This window comes from Symphalangus syndactylus, chromosome 12 (genome assembly GCF_028878055.3).
Source record: "Symphalangus syndactylus isolate Jambi chromosome 12, NHGRI_mSymSyn1-v2.1_pri, whole genome shotgun sequence".
Lineage (NCBI taxonomy): Eukaryota > Metazoa > Chordata > Mammalia > Primates > Hylobatidae > Symphalangus > Symphalangus syndactylus.
The window spans coordinates 54,492,160-54,516,500 of NC_072441.2; the positions used below are offsets into that span (position 1 = coordinate 54,492,160).

At 37.7% G+C, this 24,341-nt stretch overlaps 2 protein-coding genes across 3 annotated transcripts in view; one reads left to right on the forward strand and one right to left on the reverse strand.

Moving 5' to 3' along the window:
- The window catches only part of SLC30A7 (solute carrier family 30 member 7), a 100,420-nt gene extending 89,187 nt beyond the window's left edge, over positions 1–11,233 (forward strand). The window contains exons 12-13 of the transcript XR_010117494.1: positions 9,866–9,911; positions 10,030–11,233. The gene's annotated coding sequence lies outside the window, so the exon portion shown is untranslated. The remainder of the gene's footprint in view (positions 1–9,865; positions 9,912–10,029) is intronic.
- DPH5 (diphthamide biosynthesis 5) overlaps positions 4,438–24,341 on the reverse strand; it is a 35,462-nt gene continuing 15,558 nt past the window's right edge. For both annotated transcript variants that reach the window (XM_063625649.1, XM_063625648.1), the window contains exons 5-8: positions 15,885–16,005; positions 9,504–9,543; positions 7,014–7,117; positions 4,438–5,003 (exon numbers count right to left, since the gene is read on the reverse strand). In XM_063625649.1, coding sequence (XP_063481719.1) covers positions 4,780–5,003; positions 7,014–7,117; positions 9,504–9,543; positions 15,885–16,005 — 489 coding nt within the window. In that variant the 3' untranslated portion in view covers positions 4,438–4,779. The remainder of the gene's footprint in view (positions 5,004–7,013; positions 7,118–9,503; positions 9,544–15,884; positions 16,006–24,341) is intronic.

A 24,341-nucleotide genomic window follows, 5' to 3' on the forward strand; every position in this document is an offset into this window, starting at 1 on the left:
TTAATGATTTTTACAGTGGTGCAGAAACAATTCAATGGAAGAACAGCCTTCTTAAGATGTTGTAATTAAACATTTACATGCAAAAAAAATGAGTGTGGATCTAAAACACACTTCATACAAATATTGAGTCTGTTGAATTTGGTGATGGGATCTTAGACATGGCAACAGAAGCATAATCCACGTAAGAAAACATAAACTGGATTTAATCAAAATTTAAAACGTTTGCTTTATCAAAAATGGTTAAGGGAATGAAAGGACAAGCTACAAATGGGGAGAAAATGTTTGCAAGTCATGTATCTTACAAAAGCTTTTATCCAGAATATGTAATAAATGCTCAAAATTTAACCATATGGAAACAATCCAATTCAAAAGTAGGCAAAAGACATGAACAGATGCTTCTTCAAATAGGATATAAGAATGGTGAATAAGCACATGAAAAGATGATCCACATCATTAGACATTGGGAAATACAAATTAAAACCACAACAAGGACACCACTGCGGCCGGGCACGGTGGCTCATGCTTGTAATCCCAGCATTTTGGGAGACCAAGGCAGGCGGATCACCTGAGGTCGGGAGTTCGGGACCAGCCTGACCAACACGAAGAAACCCCACCTCTAATAAAAATATAAAATTGGCCGGGCGTGGTGGCACATGCCTGTAATCCCAGCTACTTGGGAGGCTGAGGCATGAGAATAGCTTGAACCCAGGAGGCAGAGGTTGTGGTGAGCCGAGATCGTGCCATTGCACTCCTGCCTGGGCAACAAAAGCAAAACTCTGTCTAAAAAAAAAAAAAAGACACCACTACACACCTATCAGAATAGTTCAAAATACTGCCAACATGAAGTGGTGGCAAAGATACAGAGCAAAGGAAACCCATACAATGCTGGCGAGAATGCAAAATGTACAGGCACTTTGGAAATCATTTTGGCAGTTTCTTATAAAATTGGGTGCACACTTAACCATGTGATCCAGCAATCCCTCCAGATAAAATATCAGGCAAAAACCTGTTATGTTAATGTTTTAACAACTTTATACATAATCGCTAAAAAGTGGAAACAAACCAATTATCTCTTAAATAGTGAAGGGATAAACTGTAATCTATCCATGAGAGAACACTACTTAGCAATAAAGAGGAATGAACTAGAGGGATGAATATAAAGGGACAGTGGGAGATCTTGTGGGTGATGAAACTGTTCTGTATCTAGATTATGGAATGGTGTTTCACTAGATGATAATTTTAAAGAACTTTATAGTATTAAAGAGCTAAACATTATTAAATAATCAAACAAATGTACGCAGCCTTCAGGTATTTCTATTTTAACTAACATTGGTATTTCAGAGAACAGACTGAAAACACTGTTGTTCATCCTTTCCCTGCTGAGTAGTGCAGTGTTCGTTTTACAATTTCATTTAAATTGAGGTTAAGTTACATACAGAACAGAATTGCCAGATTTAGCAGACAGAGGAACCTGGTTAAGTTTAATTTCAAATAAAAATTTGGTAGGTTCCCTGCTACCACCCTTGGTAGCTTTTTTTCTTTTATCCTTGGTTTTCGTCAGCTTTACCTGTTACGTTAGGTATGATTTTCTTTATTTATTCCACTTGGGGTTCACTCAGTTTATTGGATCTGTGAGTTGATCGCTTTACCAAATTTGGGGTAATTCTGGCCTGTAAGTTACTTACATTTTCTTCTGCCCTATTTTCCTTCTGTTGTTCTGGAAATCCAGTTACATATGTTAAATTGCTTGATATTTCCCCAAATGGCATTGAGGCTTTGTGCTGTTTTCCTTCTAATCTTTTCTTCTCTTTTCCTCAGATTGGACTACTTCTTTCATGTGTCATCTGTATTCTGCAGTTAAACACAACCATTTTTTTTAATGTTACCACTTTTTGGGTGAGAGTATACATCTATATTCATTCATTACAACCACCCTACCTTTTCATCCATGAACATAGTTCTAAAAACTGCTTTAAAATCCTTGTCTGCCAATTCCACTATCATCTAGTTTATGTTAGGATTTTTTTTCTGTTGTCTGCTCTTTTTTATTTAAAACCATAAGCTATAAACCGTATTTCCTTACTTCTTTGGATACCCTATAGCATTTTATTGTATTCCGGTCATTGTTTATATATTATACCGATTCATTTTATTATACTCTGAAGAGTGCTAAGCTTTGATCTCATGTAAATTATTGGCTAATCACCTTGATTTTATATTATGTTAAAGGTTTTATCCTTAGTTTTAGCATAAATCTTTAGTCTTGTGCACAGCCTTTACTAATACATGGCCATTCTGGGGTTTGGGAAGCTCAAGATTCTATCAAGTCCTTCTAACTTGTCAGAATTCAAACTTGAAACTCTGTCTTCTATTGCAATAGAAAACAGCCATCTCTGTTTGGCTTCTTGAGCCTTCCAACTGTGGCTTTCCACCAAGGTCCTTGGAGTCTTCCCGGGGCGTGTACGGTTCGAGAGTTAGCTAAGGATTTAAGGAGAGATCACATGCAGACAGGAAGCCTCCTCCATTTCTGACACCTTCATTTCTAGGATCTGCTGCTTTAATTTTCTATTCTTCTAGCAGCCTTTAATTCCATCCTAACACCTCAAGCCAGTAAGATTGCAACTTTCTCTTGAGTTCCAGCCACGCCTTACCACACAGTCTGGGAATGACCGAAGGGGAAAAACCATATATAGTTCACAGCTGGTTTCAGTGACTCCCTAGAGTTTTTAGACCGTTGTTTATTATATTTTGTCTACAGTTTATAATTGGGAGGGTTTGTACATTACAAGCTATTACACCATTACCAAAACCAGAAGTTCTTCATTATATAGTTCTTAAATGTTTAGTTTAACATACGAGAAGAAAATAATATACAACTGGTATTTAAATGTACTTGGCTCTCTCCCCTTCTGTGTCTAACAGATTGAAAATGAGGCCAGCCATAGTGGCTCATGCCTATAATCCCAGCACTTTGGGAGGCCAAGGCGGGTGGATCACTTGAGGTCAGGAGTTGAAGACCAGGCTGGCCAACATGGAGAAACCCCATCTCTACTAAAAATACAAAAAAAAAAAAAAAAAAAAAAGTAGCCAGGTGTAGTGCCGTCGCATGACTCTAATCCCAGCTACTCGGGAGGCTGAGGCAGGATAATCGCTTGAACCTGGGAGGCAGAGTTTGCATGAGCCAAGATTGCACCACTGCATTCTAGCCTGGGCTACAGAGTGAGACTCTGTCTCAAAAAGAAAAAAAAAAAATAGAATAAAGAAAAAAGAGATGTTTCATATATATATAAATATCTTTTATCTCACATGAAGTAAAATAAGTCAAATAATCTTTAGCTAATTGATGATCCCAGGGAGTAGGGACATCTTTGTTCAAATTCCAATGAATTTACTAAGTAAAGAGCTCAGAAAAATTGGCTAGGCCATGGAAATACTTAGAGTTGGACCAACTGAACTAGCATATAAGAAAACTATTTCTATTCAGAACTGAAACTCTTTGGTCATGAAATATAATCAATGGACTGTTACTTAAAACTAGTAAGAAGAGTGTGGCTACTCGCACATATACAATGGCATATTAACTGAATTAAGTGATATGGCATATCTTGACTAATCCATTGTTGCCTTAAAACTTACATTTTTAAAAATTTTATTTTGTAGTCAGCAAGTTTTCCATTTGTCTGCTTGGATGTGAAAGATGCTATTTAAAACCAAACAGCAACTGTACAAGGCTGGCTGAACATTTATAATTAAACAATTTTATAACCTCCAAATACAGCAGAATATGAGCCACATAATTAGGATGTCAGCTAACCAAGACAGTGAATTCAGAAGAAGGTCATTTTGTGGCGTGTGCTCAGCTGAGCTTTAAGTCGGACTGCTGGATGGAAATGTAATCTTTCTACCCTTGTTTATATACACTAATACCAGCTGCTGTCAGGACAATTCCTCATGCAGTACGGACAGCTAACTTTTTTAAAAAGAAAATTATAAACATATTTTGTGAATGCTTACTAATCTTTTATTTGCTTTTCTTGGCACTCATAACATTTTTTACCCTTTAAAACCGAGATTCAAGTGATTCAAATTCCAGTTACCTCTAAGTTATATTCTGTTAACAACCACCTTGTATAAATTGGTTTCATAAATAAAAACTGCTCTTAAATGATTCTGTCAGTGGATATCACAAGCTTTCCAGCCTGGTCTGCTTTATGTGTGTACATCCTGAAAAGTTGCCAAAATAGCAGCAACAACCGATGATATCATAGGGAAAAAACTCACTGCCACGAGAAACCAAGCATTGTTGAGTCAACTTCTTTTTGGTCACTTGTTTTATACTTACTAGATAAGCCAAAAGACCTGTTTGTTACATAAACATGCATGCATCCATGTATTAGTCCATTCTCACACTGCTATGAAGAAACACCCGAGACTGGGTAATTATAAAAGAGGTTTAATTGACTCACAGTTCCACATGGCTGGGAAGGCCTCAGGAAACTTAACAATCATGGCGGAAGGCACCTCTTCACAGGGCGGCAAGAGTGAGAATGACAGCCAGTAGGGGAAATGCCAGGTGCTTATAAAACCATCAGATCTCATGAAAGCTCACTATCATGAGAACAGCATGAGGGAAACTGCCCCCATGATTCAATTACCTACCACAACACCTGGGAATTATGAGGATTAAAATTCAAGATGAGACTTGGGTGGGGATATAGCCAAACCATATCAATCCATATATGGCTGAAATTTACATCAGACAATAGTAAATATCTATGTTCAAAGTCCATTGACGCTTTGAGATTCTGAGCTATTTTCTGGTATGGAAAACAGACTTAGCATCTCCATCTCCATTGGATGTATGCTGCCTCCTGTGATGATCAAGGAATGCAATGGTTCTCCCAAGTCCACAGTACACATTTGCTGTAAAGTGCCTGCTGCAATTTTCTGGTCGTCGGCTCCAACCCTGGCTAAGCCAACACAAAGTGTCTCCTCGGTAATTGCTATTAAAAAAAAAAAGATACTGCCATTCAATTCAGCAAATGCATCATCCAACAGTCAAACAAACATTAGTACCACAAGTATATTTCAAGAAGCCCCAAATATCTTAAATCTCTTTTGCCACTTATGGACCAGTTATCCATTAATTCATCCAAGGGATTTTCTAAATCATTTGTATTACCTAATATAAAAGAGTACTTCCAAACTTTACTCTTTCAGAATTACAAAGGCTTACACTAAGCTTTTAGGACTTGACAAGCTGTACTTACACTCTACAATTGCACAGCATTTGTTTTTAAATAAGTTCTGAGTAAACAATGTTTATTACACACTTATGTTTTTAATAACTTGCTTGAGATAATGTTCATATTGACCTAGATATACTGAAGAAACCATGAGATTATGAAATAACTTCACAGATTTGAGTTTCTGCCTTGCCATCCAATTAGCTATGTGATAAACTTCAGTTTTCTCATTTTTTAAAATGTAATACTCTCTCTTTTAAATCATGGTAATGAGGGCTAAGATAGTAGATATGAGACTAGTAGACTATAGATTCCTTAACAAATAATGAGCATTTGGCATTATTTATGTTTTTAAGTTAAAAACAGCCAACCTTAATGAGATTTAGTATTATTCACTCTGGTGCTACAGCTAAAGAGCTGACCCTTTAATGGTTGTATTGTTTAGTTGGGAAAGGGATCTTGATTGAACAATGATCAAAAGGGGGCAAATGGTTTATCCAAGGACAAACAGGAATGCAGGAAACCTCTGTACAAAGTTATGGATACAGAACATCCTTGCAGACTATCTGTTTCACGACTTTAACATGGCCTACTAATGAGAATAAAATAAGCAACAATCACTCAAGAATCTCTTGACTGGGCACGGTGACTCGCACCTGTAATCCCAGCATTTTGGGAGGCTGAGGTGGGCAGATCGCTTGAGCTCAGGAGTTCAAGACCAGCTGGGCAACATGGTGAAACCCCATCTCCACCAAAAATACAAAAAAATTAGCCGGGTGTGGTGGCATGCACCTGTAGTCCCAGCTACTCAAGTGGCTAAGGTGGGAGGGTGGCTTGAGCCCGGGAGGCAGAGGTTGCAGTGAGCCATGATTGCATCACTGCACTCTAACTTGGGCAACAAAGCAAGACCCCATCTCAAAAAAAAAAAAAAAAAAAAAAGTCTCACAGTGGGCCAGGCGTGGTGGTTCACACCTGTAATCCCAACACTTTGGGAGGCTTTGGGAGGCCGAGGTGGGAGGATCGCTTGAGCCAAGGAATTTGAGAAAAGCCTGGGCAACATGGTGAAACCCTGTCTCTACCAAAAACACACAAAGAAATTAGCTGGGCATGGTGGCATGCACTTGTAGTCCAGCTAAGGTGGGAGGATCACTTGAGCCCAGGAGGTGGAGGCTGCAATGAGCTGAGATAGCACCTCTGCACTCCAGCCTGCGTGACAAAGTGAGACCCTGTCTCAAAAAAAAAAGAACCTCCCATAAAGATTTATTGACAATAAACATTTCTATTATATACCACACACTGTGTCTACATATTAGGAATATAAGAACAAATTTTCTCTTATATTTACCCTGAAGAAAACTATTCCTAGTCTCAATGTTAAGAATGAAAAGAGGGAGAATAAAAGAAGGATAAGTATATTTTTGCAGGATAGATCTCACCATTGATTAGGGATAACATGATAGATATATTTTACAAAAATATTTATGTACTAATATATTTATATCAAATGTGACATGTTTAATTTGTGAAAAATCCTCACTTTCTGGAATGGTGTTAATTATACTATAAAAGAATGCCAATTTTTTTTTTCTTTCACTACAACTTGAAGCCTATGGGATTTAAGTTAAAGTTGGACACAAATGACAAGAAATAGTACAATACAAAAATACTGACTCTTGCTTCCATGGTGGTATTAGATATTAAGTCATATACACATCTACATGTAGTAACACAGGAATAATACGAGAGCCCTTCTAGGGTCTTGAGTACCTGGTTCTTCTCCTCGTATTCTTTGATTCTGAACAATCTCCAGAAGCTGCTGGGCTGCCTGGTTTACACTCATATACTGTGGAGGTTCATAGATCTTCCTTCCCCTATAGGCAGAAAACTAGATGCCACTGTTCTTAGCCATGAAACTACATAATACGTTATTAATGCAATTACTCTCCCAGGTATACTCAAGTACCACAGTCTACATTCTGTTTGATGTTTTTTACATGTACTCACATTAAGCATATACAAAAGCATGATTATTGTTCATTTATTAAGCTTTTTCATTGTTCTAATTCAACTTTCCTCTGATCTCACTGAAATGATGGCAGGAACAATAAAGATAGATGTCTAAATGAAAGTTATCTTTATTCAAAGTGATATCTTTGGCAAAAACAATTCAAAGTTAAGTGGAAATTTGGTCTATACTCTAGCTTAATCAGGTTATTTAGTGTCCTTTTCATGACCATTTTTAAACCATATAGTCTTCTTTTCACTGTTTCCTCTAAGAAAAGTAAACTAAAGCATCTTGGATGCTTAAAAATCTCAGGTGATGGCATATGTTTATTTCTATATGCCTCAAAAGCCTATCAGGCTTGCCGAACTATCATATTAACAAAAATATAGCTATTGCAGGCCAGGCGTGGTGGCTCATACCTGTAATCCCAGCACTTTGGGAGGCCGAGGCAGGTGGATCACAAGGTCAGGAGTTTGAGACCAGCCTGACCAACATGGTGAAACTCCGCTTCTACTAAAAATAAAAAAAATTAGCCGGGCTTGGTGGCTCACACCTGTAATCCCAGCTACTCAGAAGACTGAGGGAAGAGAATCAATTGAACCCGGGAGACAAAGGTTGCAGCGAGCTGAGATCACACCACTGCACTCCAGCCTGGGTGACAAAGCAAGACTCCGTCGAAAAAAAAAAATATATATATATTATATATATATATATATATATATATATAGCTATTGTGGCTTACAATACAGTTCAAATAGATTATTTTACTGACTCTCAAAAAAATTCTCTAAGTCAGTGCTATCCAATAGAAATATCAATGAAGCCATATATAGAATCAAGTTTTCTAGTAGCCATATTAACAAAAAAGTTTGGAAAAAGGCAATTTTTTTTTTTTTTTTTTAGACAGCCTCACTCTGTTGCCCAGGCTGCAGTACAGTGGCGTGATATTGGTTCACTGCAACCTCTGCCTCCTGGGTTCAAGCAATTCTCTGCCTCAGCCTCCTGAGAGCAGGGATTACAGGTGCCTGCCACCACGCCGGGCTAATTTTTTTGTATTTTTAGTAGAGACGGGGTTTCACCACCTTGGCCAGGCTGGCCTCGAACTCCTGACCTCGTGATCCACCTGCCTCGGCCTCCCAAAGTGCTGGGATTACAGGCGTGAGCCACCACGCCCAGCCAAAAAAGGCAAAAATTTTAATAATATATTTTATTTAATCCAAAATGTTGTAATTTAACACCTACTCATATAAAAATTATTAAAGAGATTGTTTTTATATTAAGTCTTTGAAATCTGGTATGTACTTACAGCACACCTTAGTTTGGATATTAAATTTTCATTGGAAATAGTTGATCTGTATTTAAATTTCATAAAATTTATGGTTGTAACAGTTGATTTATATACTAAAGCTGTTTCAAACATACTTAAAAGTTTTCCAATAACAAAATTGAGTATCATTTTTTAATTAATTAAAATTAAATGAAAAATTCAGTTCCTCAGTCACATTATCCACATTTCAAATGCTCCTTAGTCACAAGTGGGTAGGGGGTACTGTATTAGACACTGCCTCTCTAAGTAAAAAAGGATTAGTACTATCATTATACATCTGAAGAAAATAAGGCTCAGAGATGGAAGTAACTTGCCCAAGAGCACTCAACTAGAGGCAGACTCAGGACTCAAACCCATGTCTTTTTTTTTTCTCACTCTGTTACCCAGGCTGGAGTGCAGTGGCGTGATCTCAGCTCACTGCAACCTCTGCCTCCCAGATTCAAGCCATTCTCGTGCCTCAACCTCCCAAGTAGCTGAGATTAAAGGCACGTGCCACCACGCCCAGCTAATTTTTCCATTTTTAGTAAAGACGTGGTTTCACCATGTTGGCCAGGCTGGTCTCGAACTCCTGGCCTCAAACAATCCACCTGCCTCAGCCTCCCAAAGTGCTGGGACTAGAGGCGTGAACCACCACACCCAGCCTCACACCCATGTTTTCAGAATCCCAATGCATTAATTCATTCCACAAACACTAAGTGTCTGTTAGATGCCAACCACTGTTCTCAGTGTTGAATCTACAAAATATATTGCTATTTCTACTCTATTATACTGCTTATCATTTCATAAGAATAAAAATGTTTAATGTTCACACTGTTAATGAGAGCTCATTTTCAACCATCTTTAGAACTCACATCATTTAAGTAGAATTTATTGAATTGTTCAAGGAAATAAAACAGATGTATGCATTCTCAGAATAATAACTTACTTGATTAGATTTTCCAAAGACTGCTCCTTTACTTTGATGTCTGTAGGAAGTAAAAATAGTTCTTTTAATTTAAGTAAAAACTTTATCCAAAACCCTATGTGTAAACCTCAGTTGAGTCACCTAAATTTTGGGGAAACATTCTTCCCTCACATTTTAATTAGCCACTTTCTTACAGTAACATACAGAAGAATGGAAGCTTGTGGTTGTGCCACTAGTTGGAAAACAAACATGAGCTTGGCCCTGAGACCATGCTGCTAACATCTAATTTCCTTTTGGAAAAGAAGACAAGGGAAAGAATTAGATAAACATTGGCCTATACGCTACTAACAGCTAATCACAATGTTTGTTTTCATTTCTACCAGCTAGTAACTGCACAGACCCACCTGAAAGCCCTTTGATAGATGGAATGTAAGTAGAAAAAAAACTTTTTCCACATTTAAAAAAGCCTTTTGCTTTCTGACGAATGTTAACACATGCCATAATTTTGCATAAATACTTTAATTCTAAGTATTCATGCTTTTAACAGGGATTTGAGCACGGACTGTGTGTCAGACACCGCGCCAGAGACTGGGATACCACAGGGACCTGACCAGATATAACCTCTGCTCTCAAGAAGCTTGACAGTCCAAGCATCGCAAGTATTTGATTCAGTATACTTTTTAATCACTCATGCTCAACTGAACTATTTGGTAAAAGGTAAAAAAGCAGAATCACTCTACATCCTCAAAGGAACTCAGTATACAACAGCAACAGCAACAGCTGCTTCCTGCTTTACATGCTGAAAACAAATGGTTCAGCCAAAGTTTGTTTTTGCAAAAATAAACACAGTGCAACTGAGGAGTCTTTAATAGACTTATGCAGATTTCCTAAGTGATTATAGAAGTGTTTCTTATAAAGGATATCAAAGAGTTTGCTTGGAAATTATAGCAGAGTTAATATTAAATACATATTTTTAAACGTCCTTGGAACCAGCATTGAAAGCCTTTTTCAGGTTTGAAATATCATTATTTATTTCTACTTGTCAAGTATTTCTACTTGTCTGTCACATTATGGAGAAAAAAATGAATGTCTGTTATTAAGAATGTGGCCTCCCTATAATCAACGGTGTAAGTCAACTTTTAGATTTCCTTTAAATTATGTTTCTAAGATTTTAACAATTTTAACCCATTTATTAATTCATTCACTCTGAGCTTCTGAAATGTTGTGACGAGATTTTTCATATTTTCAGTTTTCTTTACTTTTCAAATATGCTCTATAGAATCTGATTTTTAAAATGAAGAGGGTTGAGGAGAATTTTTACAGGCAAATCCTTTTTAATCAAGGAGTGCATTCGTGACTTCGTCTCAAGCCAGACCCCGCATTACTTTTCCCTTGTCTTCACACAGTCCATAATTATTCCTCTCTATTTCTACTTGCTAGAATGTAACGTTCTTTGATTCATCTTAGTACCAGGACCTAGCATAATGTGAAGTACCCACAAGACATTCCATAAATGTCTACTGAATAAATTGACTCATGCGGCTCTCCTACCACTCAGTCACCAGCCCATATTAAACTATCCACCCTCTGGGCATCGTAAGTCCTAACTCCTTCATAAAGTCTTTGTTGACTTCTCCTCAAATGCTTTTTGTTCTTGGAAAGATCTACACAATTAATGCTATCTTTTATTAACCTCTAATTGTATCATATATATTGGTCTTGTCTTTCTAAGTAAATTTTAAATTCTCTGTGTTTTCCTGCCATGGTTTATCCTCACTAACCCCTATGGAACTTAACCCACAGCAAGCATTCAATAAATACATACTAATTTAAATAATGAGAATGCCAGATGATAAAACGATGAGAACTATGGTTTGAGGATTTGAAATCATGACATCCTATACTTCACACCCTGTTCCTGCTTTTGTTAATGGAGCAAGGAAGATATATTGTTTAACCTTGTTTGTCTTTTCCTAGGAAAGCTAAGAAAAGGGGCAGCTCTTAGAAAGACAACTCAAGAGCCAAACTTCTGGTTTGTCCTTCCTGCCTCTCCATACAATAGAACTTAATTGTTCTTTAAACTTTCATGTGCACAACACATTAGTTCCAAACTAGATTTCAAAGCTTTGAGAGCAGGACCCACGTCTACACTTCCTTAGTATTCCAAAAGAAATTAACTCTACATGGGGCATAGGGTAAGCACTCAATAAATACCTGTACACTGATCTTCTATCTGCCTTTCCAAAACTTCTGAAAAGATAAGTGCTGCTTGCTCTCCTTCCTGTCTTTTTTTTTTTTTTTTTTTTGAGAAGGAGTCTTGCTCTGTCGTCCAGGCTGGAGTGCAGTGGTGCAATCTCAGCTCACTGCAAGCTCCGCCTCCTGGGTTCACGCCATTCTCTCGCCTCAGCCTCCCCAGTAGCTGGGACTACAGGCACCTGCCACCACGCCTGGCTAATTTTTTGTATTTTTAGTAGAGATGGGGTTTCACCGTGTTAGTCAGGATGGTCTCGATCTCCTGACCTCGTGATCCGCCCTCCTCAGCCTCCCAAAGTGCTGGGATTACAGGCGTGAGCCACCCCACCCGGCCTTTCCTGTCATTTTTAATGGATATATGGGGAGGTTATCAGGTAGCCTGCCTCTCAGATTCTTCCTTCCCTGTTCTGTTTTAGAACCTTTCAGTACTGTTGTAAAACACACATTCTAGTATCTGAGCTCCAATGAATCCCCATTTTTCATTCCTCAGATACATCTACTTCTTCAGCAAAAGTCCTTTTAAAAATTATCCTTCGCCTGTCATCTACTTTGACCTTCTACCCACAGGTGGCTTTAACTGGATCTAACTTTGGGATAGCAAGACGGATATATCTGATGGCATAGTCCACACCAACTCACAAGTCTTACAGTGTCCTTGTTAGTAAGGACTATAAAAAAGTAAGACCAGTCTCTTTTTACATGGAAAATTCAAAGACAAAATTATAAAGCTAATTAATGATGAATGAAGCACTAAATCACACTGGCAATAAACTAAAATAAGAAAACATCATACTAGCTGATTGCAAATATTGGCATAAGACAAAAGAAAATGTGTTAGAGAAGCGTTTATGGCCTAATCTAGATCTATAATTAACTAGATGTCAAGAATAAAAGGGGGGCTGGGTGCAGTGGCTCGAGCCCGTCATCCCAGCACTTTGGGAGGTTGAGACGGGCAGATCACTTGAGGCCAGGGGTTTGAGACCAGCCTGGTTAACATGGCAAAACCCCATCTCTACTAAAAACACAAAAATTAAACAAGCATGGTAGCAGACTTCTGTAATCCCAGCCTCAGGAGGCTGAGGCAGGAGAATCGCTTCAACCTGGTAGGCAGAGGTTGCAGTGAGCCGAGACTGCACCACCGCACTCCAGCCTGGATGACAGGGTAAACCTTATCTTAAAAACAAACAAACAAACAAAAAAACAAGAAAAAAATTGAATTAAAAGGAGTGTATTCTGGCTGCACTTGATTGAACTAGCAAGAGTTAAAGATTTTCTGTGCCAATGGGTCATAAGACCAAGTCTGAGAATATAGACTAAATAAAACTTCAATTAACTTCCATAAATGTTTATTTAGTGCCTACACTATGCTAGACTTCTAGACATTAGGAAGAGAATAATGAGCAAGATAAAGTCTCTGCTCTTATGAAGCAGTGAAGAAATCAAGTTAATAAGGTAATTCATATGGCTGGTAAGACTATGAAAGAAGTAATGTAAGGTTATAACACATCACTGAAGGGATTCAGGGTGCAGCACATGAGATTAGATAAAATTTCACTCAAGATCAGGAGCCAGCAAACTTCTGAAAAGGGGCAGGCAGCAAATATTTTAGGTTTTGAGGACCATATGGTCTCTGTCACAACTACTCATCACTGCTGTTGTGGCATGAAAGTAGCCACAGATAATATATAAATGAAGGTGCATGGCCATGTTCCAATAAAGCCTTATTTACAAAACAGCAGGCCAGATGTGATCCATGGGTACTTGTTCGCTAATCTCTGCTCTGGATATTAATTTCTATCCTAAGAAATGCCAATCATTAGTAAAAATGTATTATAATCTTTTCTATTAAGACATACAGCCAGGCACCATGGTTCACTCCTCTAAGCCCAGCACTTTGGGGGGCCAAGGTGGGTGGATTGCTTGAGCCCAGAAATTCGAGACCAGCCTGGGCAACATGGCAAAACCCCATCTTTACAAAACATACAAAAATTAGCTAGGTGTGGTGGCATATGCCTGTGGTCCCAGCTACCTAGAAGGCTGAGGTGGGAGGAACACTTGGGCATGGGAGGTTGAGACTGCAGTATGCTAAGATTGTGACACTGCACTCCAGCCTGGGAGACAGAGCGAGACCTTGTCTCTTAAAAAAACAAACAAATAAACAAAAAATTTATTTTGTTGCTTAAAATTAAATATTGTTAAATAATAGAGATTGGCTATATTATGCAAATAGCTTAAAAATTTTTGGCAAATAGGCCAGGCGCAGTGGCTCACACCTGTAGTCCCAGCACTTTAGGGAGCAGAGGTGGGCAGATCTTAAGGTCAGGAGTTCGAGACCAGCCTGGCCAGTATGGTGAAACCCCATCTTTACTAAAAATACAAAAATTAGCTGGGTGTGGTGGCAGGCACCTGTAATCCCAGTTACTCGGAAGGCTGAGGCAGGAGAATCGCTTGAACCCGGGAGGTGGAGGTTGCAGTGAGCCAAGATCACACTACTGCAATCCAGCCTGGGCAACAAGAGCAAGGCTCCGTCTCAAAAAAATAAAAATAAAAGGCCGAGTGCAGTGGCTCATGCCTGTAATCCCAGCACTTTAGGAGGCCGAGGCGGGCGGATCATGAGGTCAGGAGATGGAGAACACCCTGGCTAACATGGTGAAACCCCATCTCTACTAAAAAAATACAAAAAATTAGCCAGGCGTGGTGGCATGCACCTGTAGTCCTAACTACCCAGGGAGCCAAGGCAGGAGAATCACTTGAACCCAGGAGGCGGAGGTTGCAGTGAGCCGAAATTGCGCCACTGCACTCCAGCCTGGGCAACAGAGTGAGACTCTGTCTTAAAAAAAAAAAATGTGGCAAACAGAAATCTTGTTTAATGTTCTGAATATCTGTATTTAATATACAGAGGCCAAAATCATGGGTTTATTCTCTGCCCTGATATTGTGCTATGTGATAGACATTTGGTGAGTGACTTCACACACAGTTTCACTAACACAGTACAATTCAAAGTATGATCTCAGCACCAATGCCAGTATGTGAGCTTTGTGTTACCAGTAAATGATGAAGTAACTACAGGAGTAAGAATATGTACAAAATTTATAGTAACTTGACACTGACATAAAAGATTGAAAATTTAAAAATCAAACATATGTTTTAAACAACCCAACCATGGTTCTTTACCACAAATAGTTTGAGAAGTACTGCTCTATACAACTCCATGAAGTAGGAGGAATTATTCCTATTTGATAAATATGAAGGCTAAGGAATGTTTACAGTATTCTCTAGCTAGTAAGTAGTAGCACTGGGATTTGGTCTTCTGATTCCAAGTAGAAGTATCATTTCAAAGTCATCAAAAATGTCAGTTAGCTGTGTTCTGTTTAGTCACAGATTAAGTCTTTTATACCAGTATTTCTTTCTACAACATATGCTACTAGGATAGGGGCTGATTAGCAAATGTGAATCGGTAAAATTTCAGTGCCTCTGCTAGAAAGAAAACACCATGGCTTTCTGAAACTCAGTACTATTATCTTGGTAAACAAAGATAGTGATCCCAGCTCTTTCCACACTACACAGGAAATAGGATTCGGGGAAGAAGGTACAGTGAAATGAGCTATTATTAAAAGGCTATCTGATTCTACCAGTTCTGCCACCAATTGACTAGGTGACATTGGGGAAATAATTCAATATTCTGGGCCTCAACTTCATCTGTAAAACAGGCCTCAATAAGATGATCTCCAGAGTCTCTTTTAGATCTATCATTGTGAATCTGATAGCATCAATACTGCAGTATTCAAAGAACCTCCCTAGGAAGATGCAGGATGGTCCTTGGTTAAGACTTGCTCAGTGCATGTCTATTGGATGGCAGTAAATCCTTGATGGACAAATGAGTAAGATATGGAATACTGGAGAGGATCTACTAGGGCATAAGAGGGAGCAGCATAACTATGGCGTGTATGCAGAAACAGCCACGTGGTACTTGAAGCAGAAGATGCATGTCTCTCTAAGAGTATGGGAAAGATTGTGGTCTGCATAGAATGGCTAGACTGTGTCTTTTCTTACCTCTAGCTAATTATCCACAGACCTTAACACAAAATCAAAATGAGAACAATATGATAGTTCCATATTGTTACTTCAAGGAAATTCCAAAACCCTTACCTAGTAAACATAATGTGTGCATGCCATTTTGTCTGTTCTTCTTCACTTTGTCAAAGAAGCTTTCTGGTCTCCAAGTGTCTGTCCAAAAAACAATAGAAACTGTCTCTCCAAACTTATATAACTAGAAAAAAAAACATTAATTAATGATGGAACAATTAATTAACTACTATTTCATAGATAAGAAGAGAATTTAATCATTTTACAACCAAAATAAAAAGTGAAAACCCAACTTGAAATGGGTTGGGGATCAAATCTGTCACCAAAAAAGGTAACAGGAACTTCTCTTTGGTTCATGGTAGCTGGTGTCTTTCTGATGCCAGTAGTAAGTAAGTTTCAGTAGTAAGTTTCTAGTATTTCTGCATTCTGTACAGGAACATGTGTAACAATTTCATAATTTAGCTATATAGTTGCTAAAAATACTGAAATGCAAAGAACCCAGGAGAAAAAAAAAAAAAAAGAGTTCTGAGCAATCAGAGCAGGGTTCATGAGGTTAATTAATATTGTTCTCATTTTACAGATGAGACCATCAAGGCTTAGAAAGAGCAACTGACTTAGCTAGTCACATAGCTAACTAATATAAAAATAAACACTTAAATCTAGCCTGAGGGAATGCTCCCTTCCATCACACTATCTCAAGAAAACCAAGCATATACTCACTCCCACCATTGTTCCAAACCTATAGTCCCTTAATTTGGCAAGATTCTATTTGTTCCCTCACTATAGAGTTCAGGGATGAGGGCCTTTTTCCAAACCTTCTCTTTAACCTGCAAGTGGTCCACCCGGGTTGACCATCACTACAACCAAGAAACTTGCTTCTCTGATCCAGACTGGCTGAACTAGCTTGCTTAAGTGAGTCCAATTTCGAATCTTATGTGAGAAAATCTACTTTTGAATTCTGGCTCTGCAACTTGTTGGCTGTGTGATATTACTTTAAGATTTTATCTCTAAAATAGGAATAGTGATAAAATTCTGTTCTTTCTACTCTTAGGGTTGTGAGGATCATATTACATGTAAAAAGTTATTCAAACTGTGAAACAATAGGTTAATATTAGTTCTTATCTCAGCACTGAGCAAAGGACATTTATTTTCAAAGACTTAATATAAAACAGAATACTAAAGTTGTATACAGATTTAATTATTCAATTTAAATAGTACTTGAAATAATTTATAATAGAACTGGTAAGCACTAGACTCTGAAAGTCACATCTAGTCCTCTGCCACAAATTAACCGTGTGCCTGAAATAGCCGTGTGACTTCAGGAAGTCACTTTTCTCAGCCTTGGGTTCTTCAATTAAAAATTCAGAAACTGGTCTGGAGCAAGGATTAGTCATCCTCTGCTTCCAGTAGCCTAAGGCTTTTCAAATCAGTTTCAGAGGCTCAGCAAGATATGAGGGGAAGACAAGCAGGAAGGAAACAGAGAAGGTGGGGCATTCAGGTGCTTCATCCCTAATTCCCTAGAGCAGCAACTCAACGTTTCTCAGTTTTTACATAATGAGGTCCTATACAACTATAATCAATACTCATAATGGTGACTTTGAGTTCTAAAGGGAAGGTTCATCATGTTCCTCATAGGCCACAGCCTACATCTTACCTACCAACAAGGTTTACTCCCAAAGTCCATTTGAAAGCTGCCTAAAAACATATTATCTCATAGAAGTTATGCTATTCAGTAGCAATCAAATTCACAGGTCAGTGTACAAAGACCCATGTAACTCCAAGTATTCAGTCATGAAACTTCCTGCCACATGTGACAAGGTTTCCCTGTGACAATGTATTTCTAGTTCCAATGTGGAATGCCAGGAATATGTTCACTCTGTGCCAAGGTACCAGGATCGGTCCTGGCCCTGCTGAGGGGTTTTGTTATTATTATTGGGTGATGAGAGGCAAACTTAGCCAACAAATACTTATTACAGATCATCTACTATGTACCAGGTATTATGCTAGTCACGGGTTTAAAATGAGAGGCAAAACACAGCTCTGGCTCTCACGGATTGTGCAGTCTTGCTCACGTCTCATACAGCAGGGAAAGGCTCTGCAGTCATGGCATTGGTTCTTACTATGATTAATCATGGACAAGTCAAGTAATGTTCCCAATCCTTGGGAGGAACCCTTCTACAAAATGGGTATAATAACTGTAAACATAAAAATGTGGTTTTTAAGGGTTAAATGACACAAAGTATGCAGAGTGCCTAGTAGTGCCTTGCCCATGGAAAAGTCTCAGTGTTAGGAATTTGATGATATAATAATGATAATGTTTTAATAATGAAGATGTTCTAAAATGCTGTGTCGTGCTTTAATCCAACTGCTTTCCTTATTGGAGTAAGCTCAAAAATATTACTAAATATTTGAAACTACATTTATGATTTCATTCTGACAAGTTCAACTGTTTACATTCTAAAAAGGATTTTTCACATCTCTGATCAAACTATGAAATATTAGTATTATTCCATAAAAAAAACTTCAAGGTAAAACTGTTAAAAAATTATATATGCAATAATACATACTTTAAATGGGTCTTAAATACTAAGAGTCATGGGAATACAGTCATGGAAGGAAATAAGTTCTTCATTCAAAAAGAAAGTGACAGACCACTTAAAGAATTGAGATGCAAGTCACATATAAACACTAAAGCACTTTGTGTAGCAGTGTCTTTGAATTATCTAATTTGAGAGATTAAAGAAAACCTCACACAAGCACTGCTCTCCAGGACCCTGATTTATAAACTGTAACCACTCCTATAGCTGTGGTGCAAACTTCTTCAGTGAATCCTGGAACATTATGCAAACAATTTCACCATATGTCAATACCTCAAAGAACAAAAGAGCCAGTTCTTTGTGTTTCACAATCCAAGGGCTTACCAGTGAACTATACTAGAGCAAAATCACACAGTGATGAGAACTGAGATTGCAGAAGCCTAAGTATTGAACTATCCTATAATATTCATATAAGCCTTTGTGCTGTGATCACTTTTCCTCCAAAACATTATTGCTGCAAATCTAAATTTAAAGACTACAAAAACAGCTGTTTTGTAAGAAACAGTAGGTAAACATAGGCCTTTTTAAATTTTAACCTGGAGTAACCTATAGAGAAAGCAGTTTACCTAACTTATATTGGATTATGTTTTATCTAGGACAAAAACCAAAAAAACTCAAAACATCCACTCATTAGGCATAAGGCACAATCTAGTTAGAAGATGCACAAGAAAGACAATAGTAGGTAGTAATAATTATTATTAAATATGCTATAGACTCTAAGCATTATAAGAATTCAGCATTTCCCCCACGAAGAGGGCATCTGAAGGCATCTTCTGAAAATACAAGGTGTAAGCTAGACCTTGAAAGACAGTTAAGATTTAAGACTGGAGAAGCCGAACATGGGGACAGAATGAGATACTATGAACAAAGAAACAGAGGCGGGGAGTCTTGGGCAATATTTAAAATGGCATTAAGCCATTACCCAGAAATAGCTAACTGTGCCTGACTTCTCTCTAAACATATACCTAATTCCTGACATCTTATTTAGTGCCAATTCCTGTAAATTCTGCTGTATAATTTATATAGCTGACTACTCATTTCTTTCCCTACAACCATGGTTTGAGCCCTCAATATCACTTGCCTGAATAACTTTAACAGTCTCCTAACTCATCTCATAGCCATCAATATTTCTTTCCTTTTAGAAGCATAGATGCTTTGTAAAACTCCATTTAGACTTCAATGCTTTTGTTATTTTGTGTAATAAATAAAAATATTTTCTGTGGTATTAAAGCTAAAAAAATCTGTTAAGAAAAATTAAACTTGCTAAGAACTCTATTAAGCCCTGCAAGTATCATATATTTATATCCTAAATTAAATCAGTTAATCTGTGAAGTGAAAGAAGGCCAAGCCAGCAAAAATGTCAAAAAATGGACCACAAAACCACATAATCAAGAGTGACTAGTTTTCTCTTCTATACAGAATACTGTTCTTGGGGTTGGGTTTTGTTTGTTGTTTTTATCCCCACATACAATTTGCATACCATTGATGTAACATTGATTTTTGATGACACTAAGAAAGAGTATGCACATGGCCACACACTAGGTACATAAAGTTGAATGACTACGTAGACAGAAGAGCTACAAGATTTATTCTCACACATAAATGAGAGCCACTTGTAAATTAAATTTTAAAATGACAATTTACAGCATATAATTTCAAAGACAAGATCGAATTCCAGGGTGGAAGTCAGGGGGCTGGGGGAAAAAATTAAATAAGAAATTCAACTCAGCAAGTACTTGTTACATATTGATTATATGCATGGCACTGTGATAGAATGCAATGGCAGATAGGAAAATGAGTAAATCAAAGAGTTTATAATATGATAAAGTCATAAACATATATAACATAGCTTGGATGTGTCCCCGCCCAAATCTCATCTTGAATTGTAGTTCCCATAATCCCCACATGTTGTGGGAGGGACCCAGTAGTGGGGGAGGTGAGGGGGGGCAGTTACCTCCATGCTGTTCTCATGATAGTGAGTTCTCACGAGATCTGATGGTTTCATAAGGGGCTTTCCCCCCTCTTTACTCTGCACATCTCCTTGCTGCTGTCATGTGAGGAAGGATGTGTTTGCTTCCCCTACAGCCATAATTGTAAGTGTTCTGAGGCCTCCCCAGCCATGCTGAACTGTGACTCAACTAAACTCCACAGTTTATTGACCTCAAAGTCAATTTGACCTCAAAATTGAGTCACAATTGACCTCAAAGTCAATTTCCCAGTCTTAGATATGTCTTTATTAGAAGCATGAGAATGGACTAATACAACATACAAGTAACTGAACATTCTATATAGGATGGGGATTAATTTACCAAAATTGTTTTAATAGAAGAATAGCACAATTATATTTACAATTTAAAAAGAAAACTATGAAGTAGGAAAAAAATGATGGTAAGCTGGCTATTAAAAAAAATAATGATTAGAACCAGTAATAAGTGGAAACAGAAAGGAAGAAAAAAAATTAAATATGCTCATGACTTATCAGGTAGTCAAAAACTGTTCCTAAGTGACTAAAGAATAGAAAGAGCTTAGATTATTTTCTTCTAAGACCATAGAAGGATATAGAACTCTAGATGATAAAGTCTAGCTTAATACAAAGAACACTAAAACTAGGTGTTCTTTGTATTAAGCTCGGGTTTTTCATTACCACATTAGTCCCTGGACAACAATGAAACCAATTAATGCTTCTGAAAAGTAACAATAAGAATCACTACAAGGTCGACAAGGCTGACTATCACAATGAATGTTGTGGTATTAAAAAAAAGAGAGGAAATGAGTTGTTACTTTCCGAAAGTAATATACATTTTCCAAACTAGAAATGCATTATATAAACAGATGAACATATGGCAATACTCAAGGTCACTTATGCAATAGCAAGAGAAAGTGGAAACATTTCACAATGATAGGAAATTATACAACCTTTTCTCTGAAGTCAGCCACAACTGATAATGCAGTTTTTATCTAAAATCATTGCTGCCTGGTTTCATGGAACTGTCTCATTTATCTGCCTTTAAAAATGTTTTAAAACCATTTCAGTCACCAAATTTCTATAAGAGAACTAATATATTCTATCACACAAATGATTAAGAAGATAATAAAATTCTATACAAAGAAGTATTTCAGAATTTGTAATTTCTTCTAATATTTGTTTGGCCTATAAGATCAAGTAAATATACACATACTAAGTGTTGAATAAAAAGACTGAAATGTGCCAAAATTGGTAACTGTGGATACCTCTAGGTGGTGGTACTATGGATGCTTTTTTATTTTCTTTTTATACTCAATATATCTTCCTAATTTTCTGTGAGCATAGAAATCATTTATTATCAAGGAAAACGGTTCTTCTAAAGCAGGAACAATGCTAAATGGAAGCAGTGTTGATTCTGTATGTCTAAGCTAACTGCTTCTGCAGAAATGTTAAACTCAAGAATTCAAGAAAAGGACTTTGGCTGGGCGCAGTGGCTCATGCCTGTAATCCCAGCACTTTGGGAGGCCGAGGCAGGCGGATCACGAGGTCAGGAGATCGAGACCATCCTGGCTAACACAGTGAAACCCCGTCTCTACTAAAAATATAAAAAAAATTAGCCGGGTGTGGTGGTGGGCGCCTGTAGTCCCAGCTACTCGGGAGGCTGAGGCAGGAGAATGGCGTGAACCCGGGAGGCAGAGCTTGCAGTGAGCTGAGATTGTGCCACTGCACTCCAGCCTGGGCAACAGAGCGAGACTCCGTCCCCGCCCCCCGCCCCCCCGCCCCCCCGCCCCCCCAAAAAAAAAAAACAAAGAAAAGGGCTTTATTCTCCTATCTTCTGTGTATTGAGAAAAATCTCTGATTTATTAAGATTGATCCTCAATTTATTAAGCAAATTTTCATTACCAGGACATCTAAACACAACCAACATTCCTGGCTTTAGACATACAAATAGGCTTTTCTTTCATTAGAAAAATCTGCAAAATGTTAAACAAATACAAGTGTTAGAAGTATCTGTTAGGAATTTAAAAACATGATTTTAAAGCATATGTGTTTATAACTATTATTTTAATGTGAAAAATCCTAAAATTTATTGAATTAAAATTTGAGTACCTAATGTATCTCAGTCAAGATAATCTTTGCTAAATGTTGGAAAAGAGGCTGGCTTTTTGGCTTCCAAATCTGTATTAGACCTTATCCAGTTTTGTAATTTTCATACATTTTACTGGCACTTAGTGTACATTTAGTTCTTTTTTTCTAAATGAACTATTCTTAAGTAGAACATCAATAGAGTTAAAGATAATGATTGGGCTCCTTGAGGATCTAAATCTTTGTTATTTGGTGTTATGTCATTACTTCATTGTCTGCAGAATCCCTAAAGCATCTTCATACATCATGGTGTGGTTTGAAAACCAATACTCTCATCCAATCTCCCTCCCAATCCTCACCACATACCCTTACAGTAAAGGAATCTGAGATCCAGAGAAGATGACGCCTTAGTTATTGCCTAGGCAAGAAGTAAAACAAGGCCTTTTAATTTGAAGTTCAATTCTAAATCTTTTCCATCATATTTTTCCTCTACCAATTCTACCCAATATGTAGTCAATTTTTATTCAACATATATATTCTAAGCCTCAGTAAATTACCACGCTGTGCAACCATTGCCATACTTAGTTTTAGAACATTTTTCATCACCCGACTAAGACCCCTTATGTCCATTCACAGTTAATCCCTGTAATGCCCAGCCCCAAACAACCATTAATTACTTTCTGTCTCTACAGATTTGCCTTTTAGGGACACTTCATGTAAACAGAATCAAATAATACATGAACTTCTACGTCTGGCTTCTTTCATTTAACATACATGTATTTAATATCTACCCCATGACTTTAACTCTTCCCAAGACATTAGCAGAGACTTCAAGGCAACATCCATACCCTCAAGAGTCTAGGAGTAAGATAAACCTAATCATACTCTTCCACATAATCAATTCTATGATTAATATATGGTCCTGAAAGCACAGAAAGACTGGCACAGGGCTCTTAGTGACAGGAGGCAACTGCTCTAGCAATAACAAGTTTAACAGAACCAACCAAAGTAGGAAGCCAATCAAGCAATAGTAATAGAAGAATCCAGGCCTATAAACAAGTCTTTGGGGGTACAAACCATGATAACTGTGGTAGTGGAGATGGTGGAAAAGGACCCATTAGCATAAAGACCCCAATTCCTTTCCTAGGACTATCAGTAAGGTAGAAATGGCTCTCTACATCTCCCCAAATCTCAATTCTCTTAATAGAAAATGCTCTTACAAGTTCACTTTCTAAATCTTCTCTTATGCCCTACTCCATACAGTACAAGCCACCATCACCTTTCCTCTAAATGACTGTAATTAGCCTCCTAATTGATTTCCTCAATTCCAATCTTGCCTGGCAGTAATTCAATCTCCACATATTGGCCAAAGCTTATGTTTTAAAAAATTTATCAGATCAAGTATTTATACTGCTTAAAACCCTTCAATGTCAATCTATGTCACTTAGGATAACATCTAAACTCCTAATGTTGGATGAGAGCCTAGTGATCCAGCTCTATCCACCTATCCAACCTCAGGTCACTCTTCCCCTTGCCTGCTATGGTCCAACAAGCCTTTCCTTGGTTCCTTTAACAAGCCAAGCTCATTCTCACTTCAGGGCCTTTGCACTGACTGTTTCCTCTGTATGGAATATGCTAGTTCCTTCTTGATTCATCTAGAATCTCAAATGTCACCTTCTTAGAGATACCTCCCCGACCTCAGTAGCGACTTAGTCACTCTCTAAATACCAGTCTACTTGAATTTCTTATGCTTACCATTATCTAATATTTATCATTTTATTGACGTTGTCTCTTCTGCCCACTAAAACAGAATCTCTTTGACAGCAAGGACCCTATTGGTCAAGTTTATCACTGTATCCAAAGGCACTTAGA